Source organism: Rhinolophus sinicus, linkage group LG03, assembly GCF_036562045.2.
Source record: "Rhinolophus sinicus isolate RSC01 linkage group LG03, ASM3656204v1, whole genome shotgun sequence".
Classification (NCBI taxonomy): domain Eukaryota; kingdom Metazoa; phylum Chordata; class Mammalia; order Chiroptera; family Rhinolophidae; genus Rhinolophus; species Rhinolophus sinicus.
Window position 1 is genome coordinate 147,361,972 of NC_133753.1, and position 16,602 is coordinate 147,378,573.

The 16,602-nt window shown below is 35.7% G+C and overlaps 1 protein-coding gene across 7 annotated transcripts in view; it reads left to right on the forward strand.

Moving 5' to 3' along the window:
• Nucleotides 1-15,802, forward strand: part of SSBP2 (single stranded DNA binding protein 2) — a 272,802-nt gene extending 257,000 nt beyond the window's left edge. For 4 of the 7 annotated variants that reach the window (XM_019715082.2, XM_019715079.2, XM_019715078.2 and 1 more), the window contains 2 exons: nt 7,898-7,996; nt 15,202-15,802. In XM_019715082.2, coding sequence (XP_019570641.1) covers nt 7,898-7,996; nt 15,202-15,231 — 129 coding nt within the window. In that variant the 3' untranslated portion in view covers nt 15,232-15,802. The remainder of the gene's footprint in view (nt 1-7,897; nt 7,997-15,201) is intronic. The other 3 variants (XM_019715081.2, XM_074328767.1, XM_074328769.1) reach the window with 3 other exon arrangements.
• Nucleotides 15,803-16,602: the final 800 nt, after the last annotated feature.

A 16,602-nucleotide genomic window follows, 5' to 3' on the forward strand; every position in this document is an offset into this window, starting at 1 on the left:
GGAAGATCTGATTATGTCATGCTTAATAAACTATCAGAGAAGTCTTTTCAACCTGAAGCTTTCTAACCTCATGAACCTTATTTCCAGTTAAAGATTCCACACCCTTCACGGGGTAGCTAATCTGACAACCACAGTGTTCAGTATCATCTCAGTTGTGGGCCTGAGTTCTAGCTCACTTTACCCCCTAGGAAAACCAGGACTGGCAGTTTGTTCTTTCGGGTGGATGGCAGAGTCAAAATGACACTCTGTAAAACTTGTTATTGGCACCCTGTGAGAAATCCATTCAAAATTCACTTCCAAACGGCTTAGAATAATGTCAGTTTTATTTTCTTCCAATTACAGGCAGAGCCAAAGTTTCTACAAGTGTTCACTTTTTTTAATAGCAGTTTGAAATGGATTGGAAATTTTTCTGGGGATAGGTAGAAGAAGGGACAATAACTTAATTAACACATGATATGGAAGAATACTTGCAAAATAAAATCAGAGAGCAGAGCCTAAGAAAATTAAATGTATCGGCCAGAAGAAATTGTGTGTGTGTGTGTGTGTGTGTGTGTGTGTACACGTGCACACGCACACGTGTGGGCACATACATATGCTTAAAAAATAACATGTCGTAGCTTAAGTAAGGGAAACATTGCAGTTTGAAGAAAGGGTAAATGAGAATGTAATAAGATCCCTTGAAAATGGGATCAATGTAATCCTAACTATATATATATTTTTTAAATTAAAGTTTATTGGGGTGTCAATTGTTAGTAAAGTTACATACATTGCAGATGTACAATTCTGTAACACATCATCTATATATCACATGTGTGTTCACCACCCAGAGTCAGTTCTCTTTCCATCACTATGTATTGGATCCTCTTTACCCTCTTCTATCAGCCCCCTCCCCCCTTACCCTCTGGTAACCATTGAACTATTGTCTGTGTCTATGAATTTTTGTTTCTTCGTTTGTCTTGTTCTTTTGGTGTTTTCAGTTTTATATTCCACGTATCATTGAAATCATATGGTTCTCGACTTTTTTTGTCTGATTTATTTCGCTCAGCATAATAATCTCAAGATCATCCATGTTGTTGCAAATGGTACTATTTCATCTTTTCTTGTGGCTGAGTAATATTCCGTTGTGTATATATACCACAACTTCTTTATCCATTCATCTATTAAAGGACAGTTTCATTGTTTCCATATCTTGACCACCATAAATAAAGCTGCAGTAAACAGTGGAGCACATGTATCTTTACAGACAAATGTTTTCAGACCTTTATGGGTGGATACCCAGGAGAGGGATTGATGGGTCATATGATAATTTTATTCTTAATTTTTTGAGGTACCTCCACACTGCCTCCCAAGGTAGCTGCACCAATCTGCATTCCCACCAACAGTGTATGAGGGTTCCTTTTTCTCCACAGCCTCTCCAACACTTGTTACTATTCGTCTTGTTGATGATAGCCATTCTAACCCGTGTGAACTTATATCTCACTGTGGTTTTTATTTGCATTTCTCTGATGATTACTGATGTTGAACATTTTTTAGTATGTCTATTGGCTATTTGTATGTCCTCTTTGGAGAAATGTCTTTTCAGGTCCTCTGCCCATTTTTAAATTGGATTGTTTGTTTTTTGTTGTTGTTGAGTTGTATGAGTTCTTTATATATTTTTGGATATTAGCCCCTTATCTGAGGCATTGTTTGCAAAAATCTTTTCCCATTCAGTTGGTTGCCTTTTTATTTTGTCGATGGTTCTTTTGTCTGTGCAGAAGCTTTTTAGTTTGATATAGTCCCATTCATTTATTTTAGCTTTTACTTCCCATGCCTATGAGGTCAAATTCATAAAATGCTCTTTGAACCCAAGGTCCATAAGTTTAGTACCTATAGTTTCTTCTATGCATTTTATTGTTTCAGGTCTTATGTTTAGGTGATTGATCCATTTTTAGTTAATTTTGGTACACTGTGACAGCAGTCTAGTTTCATTCTTTTGCACGTGGCTTTCCAGTTCTCCCAGCACCATTTATTGAAGAGGCTATCTTTTCCCCATTGTATGTTTTTGGCTTCTTTGTCAAAAATTATCTGTCCATTTTTATGTGGGTTTATTTCTGGGTTCTCAATTCTATTCCATTGGTCTGTGTGTCTGTCTTTCTGCCAATACCATGCTGTTTTGATTATTGTTGCCCTGTAGTACAAGCTGAAGTCAGGGAGTGTGATACCTCTAGTATTGGTTTTTTTTCTTAAGATTGCTTTGGCAATTCGGGGTCTTTTGTGGTTTCATACAAATCTGATGATTTTTGGTTCTATTTCTTTTTTAAAATTGCCATTGGGATTTTGATGGGGATTGCATTAACTCTGTATGTTGCTTAGGTTAATGTGGCCATTTTAATTATGTTGATTCTTCCAATCCATGAATACGGAATGTCTTTCCATTTCGTTTTGTCTTCTTCAATTTCTTTTAAAAATGTCTTATAGTTTTCAGTATATAAGTCTTTCACATCCTTGGTTAAGTTTATTCCTAGGTATTTTATTCTTTTTCTTGCAATTACAAAATGAATTTGTTTTTTTATTTCTTTTTCTGAGATTTCATTGTTAGTATATAGGAATGCAATGGCCTTTCGTATATTTATTTTGTAACGGCAACTTTATTTGTTTCTTGTTTCTGATAGCTTTTTGGAAGAGTCTTTAGGGTTTTCTACCATGTTTCCCTGAAAATAAGACCTAGCTGGACAATCAGCTCTAATGCATCTTTTGGAGAAACAAATTAGTATATAAGATCCAGTCTTATTTTACTATAATATAAGACCCGGTCTTATATACGAATTTGTTTCTCCAAAAGATGCATTAGAGCTGATTGTTCCGCTAAGCCTTATTTTCGGGGAAACACGGTATATATATATATATATCATCATGTCACCTGCAAAAAGTGACGATTTAACTTTTTCATTCCCAATTTGGATGCCTTTTATTTCTTTCTCTTGCCTGATTGCTCTGGCAAGGACTTCCAACACTATGTTGAAAAGCAGAGGTGATAGGGTACAGCCTTGTCGTGTTCCTGAACATAGAGCAAAGGCCTGCAGTTTTTCATCATTAATTATGATAGTAGCTGAGGGTTTGTCATATATGGCCTTTATTATGTTAAGGTATTTTCCTTCTATACCCATTTTATTAAGTGTTTTAATCAAATGGATGTTGTATCTTGTCAAATGCTTTTTCTGCATCAATTGATATAATCATATGATTTTTGTCCTTCATTTTGTTTATGTGGTGTATCACATTATTGGATTTGCATATGTTGAACTTGGGATGTTGTGCCCCTGGGATGAACCCCACTTGGTCGTGATGTATAATCTCTTCAATGCATTGTTGCATTCAATTTGCTAGAATTTTGTTTAGGATTTTTGCATCTGTATTCATCAGAGATATTGGTCTGTAGTTTTCTTTTTTTGTGTTATCCTTACCAGGTTTTGGTATCAGGGTAATGTGGGACTCATAAAATGAGTTAGGGAGTATTGTCTCTTCTTTACTTTTTGGGAACAGTTTGAGTAGGACAGGTATTAAATCCTCTTTGAATGTTTGGTAGAATTTACTAGTGAAGCCATCTGGTCCTGGACTTTTGCTTTTGGGAAGGTTTTGAATAACTGATTCAATTTTGTTACTGGTGATCGGTCTATTTAGATTTTCCAATTCTTCGTGATTCAGCCTAGGAAGGCTATATGTTTCTAAGAACATGTCCGTTTCTTCTAGGTTATTGAATTTGGTGGCATATAATCCTTCATAGTATTTTTGGATGATCCTTTGTATTTCTGTGGCATCCATGGTAACTTTCCCTTCTCTTTTTATCTTAATAAGTCTAGCCAAAGGTTTGTCAGTTTTATTAATCTTTTCAAAGAACCAGCTCTTTGTTGTACTAATTTTTTCTATTGTCTTTTTGTTCTCTATTTCATTTAGTTCTGTTCTGATTTTTATTATTTCCTTCCTTCTGCTGACTTGGGTTGCATTTGTTCTTCTTTTTCTAGTTCTTTAAGGTGTAACATGAGATTATTTACCTGGGATTTTTCTTCTTTCTTGACATAGGCCTGAAATGATATAAATTTCCCTCTTAAAACTGCTTTCGCTGCATCCCAACAATTTTGGTAGGATGTATTTTCATTCTCATTAGTTTCTATGTATCTTTTGATCTCACCTCTTACTTCTTCTTTGACCCAGTCGTTCTTTAAAAGTATGTTGTTTAATCTCCACATACTTGTGAGTTTTCCTGCTTTCTTTTTGCAGTTGATATCCAATTTCAAAGCCTTGTGATCAGAGAATATGCTTGGTATGATTTCAATCTTCTTAAATTTGCTAAGGCTAGTTTTATGTCCCAATATAAGGTCTATCCTTGAGAATGTTGCATGTACACTAGAAAAGAATGTATAGTCTGATGTTCTAAGATGAAGTGCTCTATATATGTCAATTATGTCCAGTTCATCTAATGTGTCATTTAGGGCAGATACTTCTTTATTTACTTTCTGTTTGGATGATCTATCCATAGCTGTCAATGATGTATTTAGGTCCCCTACTATAATTGTGTTTTAGTCAGTTTCACCCTTTAGTTCTGTTAGTAGTCGCTTAGTATATTTTGATGCTCCCTAATTGGGGGCATAAATATTGATGACTGTTATATTCTTGTTGTATAGTCCCCTTTATCATTATGAAATGTCCGTCTTTGTCTCTTGTTACCTTTTTTATCCTGAAGTCTGTTTCATCTGATATCCATATGTGTACACCTGATTTTCTCTGGGTACCATTTGCTTGGAGGGTCAAGTTCCACCCTTTCACTTTGAGTCTATGTTTGTCTTTGTAGCTGAGATGTGTCTCTTGGAGGCAGCATATGGTTGGGTTTAGTTTTTTTATCCAGTCTGCTACTCTGTGCTTTTTTATTGGTGAGTTCAGTCCATTTACATTTAGGGTGATTATTGATTCCTATCATTCTATCTGGGTTTCTGGTAGGATCGTGTCTCCATTGTTTCTTTGCCTTTTTTGTTGCTGTCTGTTATTTCAGTGTGGTGGTATTCTATGATTTTTCCCTCTATTTCTTCTTTTTTTATGTTATGTATTTCAGTTCTGGATTTTTTTTTGAGTTGTTGTCATTAAGTTTATGTAAAAGAAAGTTTCATATTTAGAGTACTAACTATACTTTTTCAAGCTAAATTCTTAAAGTGTAAATAAGGAATAAAGTGCACATTAACTGAAGTAAAAATGCAAACAAAATACCTAATGTAGCTAAAAGTAATCTTTACTTATACTCTTTTGTGCTCCCTACTCCCTAATTATGTGCTTAAGCAATTGGAGTGCCTTGTTGACCCACCTAAGCCCTTTTTGTACATTATATCTTGCCTTGATGATGAAATCTCCTGGAGGCATTGCACACAAACATACCTATGGTTCAATGCAATATACACACAGTTCATGGCCACTTATCTTCATAACTTGCTCTGGGCTAGTGTTTCAAACTACTGTCCTAGCTGTTTCTCAGATGCCAATATTGATTGAGCGTAGCTTTAGCTTTTATCTTTATCATGTCACTCAGTGATCGTGGACAGCACAATCTCCTTGTGACTCCCCATTGAGAAACTTTTGTTGCTTTCACAACATTTTGCAGAGACTACTTCAGATTTTTAAAAAATTGTCTTGTCATTTCAAGATTTTCACATATTCCCAGTGAGCTGGATAGGAGTAGGTTTCAGAGATCTGATATTAGTTCCGTTTTGTACGTTGAATTGTGTCCTTTCAATCTTCCTCTCAATGTTCTTGTATATACCCTCCCACAAAAAGAGCATAATGCTGAGCGACCATGCTATGAAAAGAATGCATGCAAAACAAAAATAATAACACTGGAAGTGTTTTGTAAATATTTCTTCTAAATATTATTGTAAATATTTTTTCTGAATATTTTTTAAATGTTTCTTTCTAAATATTTAAATAGTAATGCAATGTTACTTTCAAATTTTAAATACTTTTAAGTGAATACTTTGAGTCAGGAAACATTTGAAGTTAGCCAAAGTTTTAGTATTGTACATCAAGAAATGATACATGACAAAAGTACATCAGAATCTAAAAACACCCCAATTAGTCAGAGATAGGCTGCTCCTCTCCAGGCACCTTAGGAACTACTGGTGGTTTGAGTGGAGAGGGCTCATTTCACATATTTGTTTGAATATGTGAACATATGCAGCTTCCAAGTGCATCCTCAAACACCCTTCTATATATGTTAAATTATTTTTTTATCCCAAGATTATCAATTTCTCCGTGATATGTGAAATGACAGAAATCTGCCTTCACCAAAAAACTTACAGATTTTGGGTAAATCTTAACAATATTTGTATAAGTTTGCTTTTATTTTTGAGTTAAGTCAGCATTATCATTCCTATTTTCAAAACACAGTTTATTAATACCTTTAATAATGAATGAGTTATCGCTTAATTATATCTTAGTTGCACTTAGTTAAATTTTACTTACATTTTTCTTTTCAGAAAATGAAGTTATCCGTGTTTATTTAAAAGTACATTTGTTTTTCTATGTACTTGGGAAACTAACATTTTCAGAGAAAAATTTATCCAAAAAATAGAGTCCTCTTGATGCTGTTAAACTGTGTTTCTCCTGCCCGTGGTGTTCATTGCAAATCGAGCCCCTGTGGACTTCAGAGGATCCTTGTTCTCACGTCCTCCCTGTGGGGTACACAGCCGGGCAACATATGAGCTATATTGCCTCCAGCTCATCTACCTGTTTCTGCTTTACGGTTTAACCATATTCTAAAAAAGCACATATTCTCATTCATGAAATTTTAATTTTTATGACGTAACTTGGTTTTAGTTAAATCAGATCCTCAAAGCAATTTTCTTTTAAAAAGCTAAAAACTTATTCAAAAACAGTATATAATGACAATGGCTTAGGGGAAAAAAATCTAAAATCTTTCTTCCACTTGAAATAACAAGTGAAAAATTTTAACCTTGAAGTTTATTTTTACAAGCCAATAAATTGGACCTCGAAAGAGTCCCTCAATCACAGTTGCAATATTCTAAGAATGTGCTATATATGCCAGTGCCATTCTGTTCATATTTCCTAGAGATACAGATTATTCAGACAACCTCACAGGGCTAAAATTGCACAGCAATAATGAGACTAGCCCATTTAAATAGGGTATGAAGCAAAATACTGCTAACTTAGTGTTTTATTAGATTGCTAATATCAGCCCTTTTATCTTAAAGGAAAGCTTCAAAGTAAATCTACTCTTAAACTAATGGTAGAAAAAGGTTCTACAGCAGGTTTACCTTTGAGCCTTCTTTTCCGAAAACCACATACTGAATTCTCTAGTCCTAAGGTATTTTCTCTTGTTCTTAACTATAGTTGTTAACTCTCTTCCTTTTTTTCCCCTTATGGTTCATATAAAATAATGGTTAAAGTAATGTTACCATGTAGAAATAAAGGAAAATGTTTATGGAAATGGTGACCTTTTGAAGTTTGATTAGTAAAATTACCAAGGGAAGTTGCTGTTCCATCACGCCTGATCAGTGGGGAGGCTCTCTTCATCATACCCCTGCTGGGAATGTTTTTTAAACTCTCCAGAGTTCTAGGAACTCTATAAGCTGAGGGTGGGAAATTGAATAAAGATTGATTCTGAGACTAAGAAAAAAAGAGTCGTGGTAGGTTATTTTGGGTTTTCTGTTTGTTTTTTAATTTTCATTTGGGAAAGCATTAGTACTTGTCAAAGTTCAAAGAATGAACTAGAATACACGATAGCAGTCTGAGATTAGAATCATAAGTCTGTTTTGTCCTTAGAGATGCTGCTATAGATTCCATTTTTGAAACGGTACAATGCAAGAGGGAAATTAAAATCTTCAACAATGCCTTGTTTTCTAAATCTTGTTTACAGAATTCTCCCAATAATATGAGCCTGAGTAATCAACCGGGCACTCCAAGGGATGATGGCGAAATGGGGGGAAATTTCTTAAATCCTTTTCAGAGTGAGAGTGTAAGTATTCCCTTGACTATATTATTATATCTAGATTTCATTTTGAAGCAATTCTATTAGAATAAATGCACAAAGCCGTTATTACAACTGTTCAGAGTTTAATAGGTTGATCTTGTAAAAGTCAGATAATTAAGTGGAATTTCTTTGAATAAATTAAAAAATAAACTTTTTACATAGGAGTAAAAAACAAGAACTATAATACTAATATTCTTATAGAGAACTTCTGCTTTAAAGGAATACACTAAAAACAGGTTACATATTTGATAGTTTTTATGCTTCACATTACTAAAATATCTTGGACACTGCAGAACCAGGTCTCTTCTCATGCTGTCCTTAAGGCTCTGAAAATTATAAAGTGCCTTTACTTCCACTAGATCTCACTGCCTGGTCAGTTAACCTGTTATTTACATTTAGCCTGAACTGGATGCCCAAGCTGTCTTTTCAGAGTGTGATTATAGTGTTAAGCAAAGGTGGTGTCATTCCACAGCTCCACAAAAGCAATAAAATTCATTCGTTCATTTAACAAACAATTACTGAGCAATTACCATGGGCCAAACCAATATGCTAGGCACTGGAGAGACCCAAAAGACAATATGGTATCTTTTCTCGAGGAGTGATTACATAATACAATGATTTTATTTTTTTTTAACTAATAGTTCACATTAGAAGTACCTATAGAATTTTTTTTTTTTTTAATAGAATATCTCAGAACCCTCCCTAGACCAAGTGAATCAGGATCTCCAGGAGTGGGGCTGGGCAAACTTAAATGTGAAAAGCTTTGTTGGTGATGCTGACGGACATTCTCTGCTAAGAGCTACTGAATTGGAATATAGCATAAAGGATTTCAAAACCCAAACTAATTTCATGTTGACAGGATCAGTATGCATGCCTCCACACATGTACTGCTATCATTAAAATTGATTATGGAGGCTCTACCAAACTATGAACAGAATAAGAAGAGAAAAGTATCCTCCTTTTGCCCTAACTCAACCTTTACCAGAGGCATGATACCCTCGGAATTTGAAGTAATGGCTAGTAACATATCTTCTTTTGCAGAAAATAGCTACTTCCCAAAATGAAACCCAAGGCTGAGTATTCTGTGGATTATTTTACTTCTTGGTATGGACCTAGTGCCTCTGCCTGGGACAAGACTTCCCCTGATATTAGACTTTCCTTTCGTGAAAACTAGCAATGAAATTATGCTTACCTTTAGTTTGTTTTATTGAAGGATATGGATGATTAGTGAGGATAAAGAAGGTATACAAAAAAATTCATATAAAAACTCAAAAGATTAGCCCATCAGTAATGAGGAAATAGGAAAAACATAAGAAACTCTATAGTGTGTCATAATGCTTAGGATTATGGAAATGATTTTTTTAGATCCTGGTTCTTTCACCTAGTTTGCTGCAAGACTGGGGACAAATTAGTTAATTTTAATTAATTTGTTAATGTTGACTTTATCTAATTAGACACACTTATTTCCTTCTCTGCGAATTCTTCCAGCAGTAAAATAGTATAATTCAGTGAGGTATATGATAATTAATTCAGTTCAGTTCAACATTTATTGAGCCTGCTTTATGCAAAGCACTAGGTTAAGAACAAAGTATTCTGAGATAAATATAACATGTCCCTAACCTCAAAGAATGCAATCTGATGGGGAGAACGAGCTTACACAACTAATTAAACCATATGTCAGATTAATAAGTATTAGAGTAGATATAAACCAGGCGTTTTAAAAACACAGAGGAAATTATTAATGTTGGGTGGGGGAAGAAAACTTTTTTTAAAAAGATTCCACATGACTTTAACTTTAGAGGAACTCACCCCTCTCCTTTCTTCCCAAATTTGTCATTACTGACTGCTGCCCTATGTAACAGTAGGGAAAGGGGTGCCACTTCAGGGCTGGCATCGGAAAGCTCTTCGTGAGGATCAAAGAATCAGATACCATAGGATTTTAAAAACTTCTGTGTGCAGATTGAATACTAGCCTCACCCTTTAACCCCAAATGGAGTATGCACACATAACGCAGCACAGGCTTGTGTGAATTTGTGCATAAAAGAGACAGCCGCTGGAGCAGGGCTTCTCCCATCCCCAGCTCCTGGCCCAGCCTGACTACCGTTGAGGCCAAGAAGAAGGTAAAATGCCACACTGCATGCAGAGATATAAAACAAAAACTGCCTTCCTTTTCCTCCCTCCCGCTCTCCTGTACCTACCAGGAAAGTCCCAGAAGGCAACACGATTGGATGGTGGTTGAGAAGCCGCACCACCTCCTGGAGGTAGTCAGGCCTGGTCCACACCGGCTGCGCTATTCTTTTATCTGTCTGTGAGGGATTTGCCATATTATGAGTGATGTCACTGTTATCTATGGCTTTCTCTATCATCACATCAGCACACATTTTTGTTCAGACCCCCCTTTTAAAAAAATCAAGAAATGAGAGCAGAGAGAAAGGAAGACAAAAGAGATTCATTGCTGACAAATGTAATAAGGCCTTCGGGAAGGAAACAGGCGAGGTAGCCCCAATAAGTTATCTTTACTGTAACCAAGGAAAAGCAAAACTATTTAATGAATTCAAAAAGCAATCATTTTCCAATGAATAAACATGCAAAATCCTAGTACTTTTTAAAGCACATATCTCTGAAAAGCACATATTGTTGAGCAGTCTGCCTTTTAAGGATTTATCAGTCTTGCTCTTGAAGTTAAACCACAGAATGAGGCCAGGGAAGGGAGCAAACATCTAATGAGCGCTTATTATGTACAGACGCCATCCTAGTCACTTCACACATGCTACTTCCTTTAATTCATGTAGAAACAAAAATGCCCAACCCTAAGTCAGAAACCTTGCAATGCCAACGCGCTTTCTACAGAAAAATGTGAATCAAAACGTGTTTCACTATTCAGCCTCTGTTTTTTTGGATCATAAACAAGGCCTTTATTTCAAGTAACACAGATGCCCCCTAGTGTAAACTATAAAATGTTTGTTTTTAAAATACAGAATACAAAAAGGCTTAATTTAAAAAATAATGCTTCATGCTTCTCAAGTAAAGAAATCAGTTAGTCTTATTTTTTGAATTAATTTAGCAGAATATTTTATCCATGGCATCAAATTATAATCAATTGACCAAACATGATATTCAAATCATGGTATCAAACAGGAATTAAAACAAGGCGGCAGATCATTTCCTATTACCCTCCTGCCCTTTGTCATTTTCTGCTATTTTGAAGAAATCACGTATGTCCCAATTTTTTTTAACAGTCACATTCTAAATTTATTTCACTTTAGTTTACCTCAGAGTAGCTGCATTATTGTTCACTTATCTCTCATTAAGAAAATCAAATCTTATACAGATGCTTAGAAATAGAAATGTAGTGAGAGTTGAAGTATTCTTGAAGTGTATAAGCAGGAACTTATGTAGATTGTTCAAAGATTTAACGGATATCTCTGATAGATTCCAAGGTACATAAACTGGGCATAACAAAGGGAAAATCACAAGTTCTCTAGTTCATCCCAGGGCATGTCATTTCAAAATATATTTTACATAAAAAGGTAAAATAAGCTAGTATGTGTTTAAAATTATACCTTTAGGTTTTACTTTTTTTTGCTAAACCAAACACTAATGCTGTCAATAGCTTTATAAGAGCCATTTTATCATTTGCTTCAGGAGAACCGGACTCACGGAATAGTTTTGAAACAGGGCATCCTGATATGGCAGCATTTTGGCACCAACATTACAACGTGTCATCACACATTGGTGCCACAGTACAGTAGAAGCAGCGCAGTGTGGTCTCCCGACAGTACACCATGAATGTTTCATGTCTCTAAATCTGATACCCCATTTAACACCTACTCTTCCTTTACTTCTGGAAAACTGCAAGCCACTTCTCTTCTACTTTGAAGAATAGTCCTCAATAACGAAATTCCTTTTTATTTGTACATTCTGTGAGTTTTTCTAGACATTTGTTGATGTCCCTTAATGTTACTGAGTTGTAGCAGTTTCGATAAAGACAGCAGCAGATGAGCAGTTTACAACCTTAGCAGTGCAAATGGCACGTCACTGATGTGGATGCAGGTCAATAAAATCTATTTTACTGTCCCAGGTACACTTAGGATATCATTTTACAGTTACTTGTACTATTCGAAAGTTAAATTGTATTACATGCTTGCTAATATTTCTGAGTTGTGGTACTTGGAGCTGCTGCTTCCATCCTTTCTGAGTGAATCTGGCCCTTGCTTTCTCTCTTGTGGTACCTCATTTTTCCACTTAATTTCCTCCCTCGATAAACCTAGCTCTTTTAACTTCCCAATGAGTCTGTAACAAGTTTTCACTTTTCTGTAAGATTTGCTTAAGACATTTGAAATATCACAGGTCAAAAATCTTAACAATTGCCAGTGTGAAGAGATGGCAGCAGCCAACAAACATGCTTGATGGCAGAGAATGTGCATTTCTATTTGTTTGCATACGCCCATACTTTTAACAGTGTATGTTAGAATGAAGGCTGTCATATATCTTAAACTATGTTACATGCCATATATGACATGTAAATGAACTAGAATGATGCATATGAAAAAAGTATTCAAGCATTTTTAAAATCCCGATTATTCAGGATGTGTGTTAAATGAGATGGTCTCTAGAGTTAATTATGACTTAGTCACAAAGGTTTTTTCAGACATTTCCTTCGAAATTCTTTCTGAAATACTTTAATATCTCTTACTGTTTTTAGATTATTAGCATAATATACCCAATAAATAATGATTGATGATCTAGCTGTGCTATTTAAATTTAAATTAATTATAATTAAATGCAGCTAAATTTTCAGTTCCCGAATTGCACGTAGCTACATTGTAAGAGTTCAGTAGCCTGTGCGGCTAATGGCAGTTATATTGGACAACACACAACAGAACATATCCATCATCACACAAAGTTCTCTTGGGCAGTACTGATTGGATCACCAATTCCTGTTGTAAAGAACAGTAGCTAAAGAGAGCATAGATCAAATTTTTCTGTGCCCTTTTTGCCATTTTCTCTGAGTTGTTCTACTTTTAATAACCTACTTTTAATAAACCCTTGGTATCCATTTATTTTTCCTGTTGTTTATTCTTACCCCTTAAAGTCAAATGCCAAAATATGATTCTGTTCCATAAAAAGCTGTGGATAGTTCATTGACACTCGCTGTCATTTGTAATGGGAGATTTGCATGGTATCTTCTGAAGAAATGGGGGTATATCCCCCTTCCAGCACAGGGTCAGGGGGTGGGCTTCTTCACTCCTTGTCCATGATTATTTGGGGTTTCTGGTTTCATTTTGCTGTGTTTTTTTTTTTTTTGCTGCCAATATCAAGGAGAAAAGGAGAGAAGTTTTTATGTCAGACTGAATCCCCTTTCTCTTCTCTAGCAATCTCCTTTTTGTATCACCCTACTCACTGTAATCCAACATACGCTTCAGTAACATATGTAATTTAGCTTTCTTATGCTGAAGGGAAATCTGAGGCTGTTAAGTGATTAACAAGTGGATTTTTCTTGATTTGACCTGTGTTTAAAGGATTAACAATCCTTCCCCATGGTCCAGTGAACCATTTTCAGGCCTAGTAATCCACGTTTAGTCTGGATCAATGCGGGGGTTTTTATTTGAGCCCTAGATTTACCCCTAATGACTTTCTGTCCAGACTTCTGCCAGCTGAGCCATTGTCACCCTGTACTCTTCCCTGGGGAATCTTGCTTTCTCTACATTAGTAAATCCATTCTTACATTAGTACACACCTGTTACCTCGTTTCTGGTTTCTGCAATATCCCAGCTCATGTGGAATTCACTTCATTCTGGCCTGTCGGATCCCCCCCTTTTTTTTTGTCTGCTACCTTTTTTAAAAGTTCATGCTCCCCTTCCCAGGATCACCATGGTTCCAGGGTAAGCCCCTGCAGCCTGAGAACAATCCCCTTGATTTTCTCTGCGTCTTTCCATGAGGCACAATCATTATTAGCCTGTTAAAAGGAATTCCCTTTTGCCCTGGTCCTCATAGGTTTCTAATAAAACATTTGAGGGTCCACATTTATATTTTAATCTAGAAACCCACTTCATCTGCAGACCATTACCCTTTGGTAGTGGATGCTCCTCCCCCCACATGTCAGATGATCTGGAGCTGTGCTGTCCAAAATGGTGGCCGCTAGCAACATGGGGATATTTCAACTTAAATACATGAAATAGCATTACAATTTGAGTTCCTCATATCTTCAGTAGCCACATGTGGCTACTGGCTTCCTGGTTGGACAGCACCGTCTGTAAAACATGTCCATCACTGAAGAAAGTTCTGTTGGATACTGATGCTCTGCAGTCTGTTTCTCAAAAACGTGAAGGTAGGTTAACATAATTATCAACGTAATTCCTCTTGGTTCCTCTCTCAATCATTTTTGGGACCACTTTTCCAAATTTCTGAAAAGCCTCACCTTTTACCAATTGTCACCCTCATCAAGTCACATGTAACAACAATGCCCCTACTTCTACCCAGAAATGACTGTGGATTGAGTCTGGATTAGGGGAAAAGATTTATATACCACAGCATAAGTCAGACTCTTAAGTATTCTAAATGCTTTATGAGAACTTCTTAGGGCCCACAGGGAGTGCTTTTTGTTTTGTTTTGTTTCCCTTACACTATTAATCAAATAGTCACTGAGCACTTTCTGTGTATTCAATAAATACATGGCTTTAAGGATTATATATTTAATCCTCCCCAAGCCCCTTGAAGGTAGATGCTGTTGTTAAACCCATTTTACAGGTGAGGAAACTGAAGCGCAGAGAGATTAGGTAAGCTCCCAAATGTATATAGTTAGTAGCTAGCAAGACTGTCCCTCATACTTATTTCATTATAATTCAACCTTGGACTGAATTTACCCAAATTGTTACAAGTACCCACAAATCATGAATCTGGCTGGACGGAGAAGGATGAAGAACTGGGTAATTATCAACCACTTAAATCCAGGGAGAAAATGTGACTGGTTGCTTTCCAAAGGAAATGTTAAAAATGTCAGGACTAAGTCGATTCTATATAAATTTACTCTTTTTGTAGCTTCTTATTTTTATGCTGTATGACGTTGAAGACTTGAGCATAAAAGATTATAAAACATTAAAATTCACATTTACTATCATTTACCAAGAAGAGCATTAATAGTCTGTAAAAGAATTGTTAGTAAAATATGGATTCTTCTTTCTTTCTAGTACTCCCCTAGCATGACAATGAGTGTGTGATCCATTCCCAAGTCTCCTCGTGAGAACCACAGTGCGTCAGCCCTTCACAGAACTACTATGGAAGAAAATTATTCATCACCATGTACAGTTAAACAAAGGAATCTCAGTCACACCAAACCAACCTTTTTATTTCCTGCTCTCTCCCCTATTTTGTGAAGAAAGCAGGCTCAAACGTGATTCAAACAACTGTACGGAGCGGCATATTAGAATTGCCCTAAAATGAACTGCAAATAATTATCTGTGTATGTATATGTGTGGGAAAAAGAATGTATTGTATATGTGTATGTTATATGGACATAGACACATACATGCATTGACCCACAGGACATTGTAAAATATTATCACATGACATCTTAAGTAGAAATAAGTAGGGACTTTTATTCCATCCTTTTTTTCACGTTTACATTTTAATTATTAAAAGTTGCTCCTGCCCCTCCCTGAACTATTTTGTGCTGTGTATATCACTGCTTTATATAAGTTATTTTTTAAGGTGAACTCAGATGTTATGGTTTTGTAAATGTCTGCAATCATGGATAGGAATAAAATCGCTTATTTGAGAGCTTTCATTAAATTGCGTCCGGTGCAAGTTATCCTGTGAATCACAAAGTACTGCCTCAAAAAAAAGTGTGTCTTCATCTTTATGTCAAATCAAACAATTTCTCAGTTACTTTCAGTGAAAAGTATTTTTGTACCTTTTGTTGAGGAAAAATACTTCAAATCAACAAAAGCTTAAATGCGGCCTAACACTATCTTTCTGCAATAATTACTTTAGATGGAATTCTTGATTTGTTTGTCTTAGATGATACAGAAAATCAGTAATTAGCCCCAATTGCTTAGACCATAGCAATAAAGTGACAGTTGTCATATTTTTAGCAACATATTTTCTCTTCAACATGATAAAGCCCAGAAGTGGTAACAAAAGCATTTGCTTGAATTTGTCACTTCTCACCAGGAATACTAGAGCTAAATTTTTAATAGCAGTCTAGTGAGCTATTAAATGTGAGCTATCTAATGTGAAATGGTATTTGATTTTTATTCTGACTTCTTGTGAACATTTCCACACAGACATTGGAAAGAAATTGCATTCAAATGATTGAGACTCAGCACAAGGGGGAAAGAGTTTTTACTACTTCCAGGGGGCCCTGGAGTGCTGTTTTTCTATCCAGGTATCTTGTTTACTAGCAGCAGAACTGACTATAATGGTCTCTTCTGTGCATATGTTTTCACTTCCCTGCTCTCTTTCCAGGATAGAGGACTTTTATTTAGAGGGAAATAATTTATAGTATTGACTTCCTCTGGCCATTGACTTCAACAGGCTAAATCTACATTGTGTAACTAATTGTTCGGAGAAGAAATGAGTTAATGTTAGAA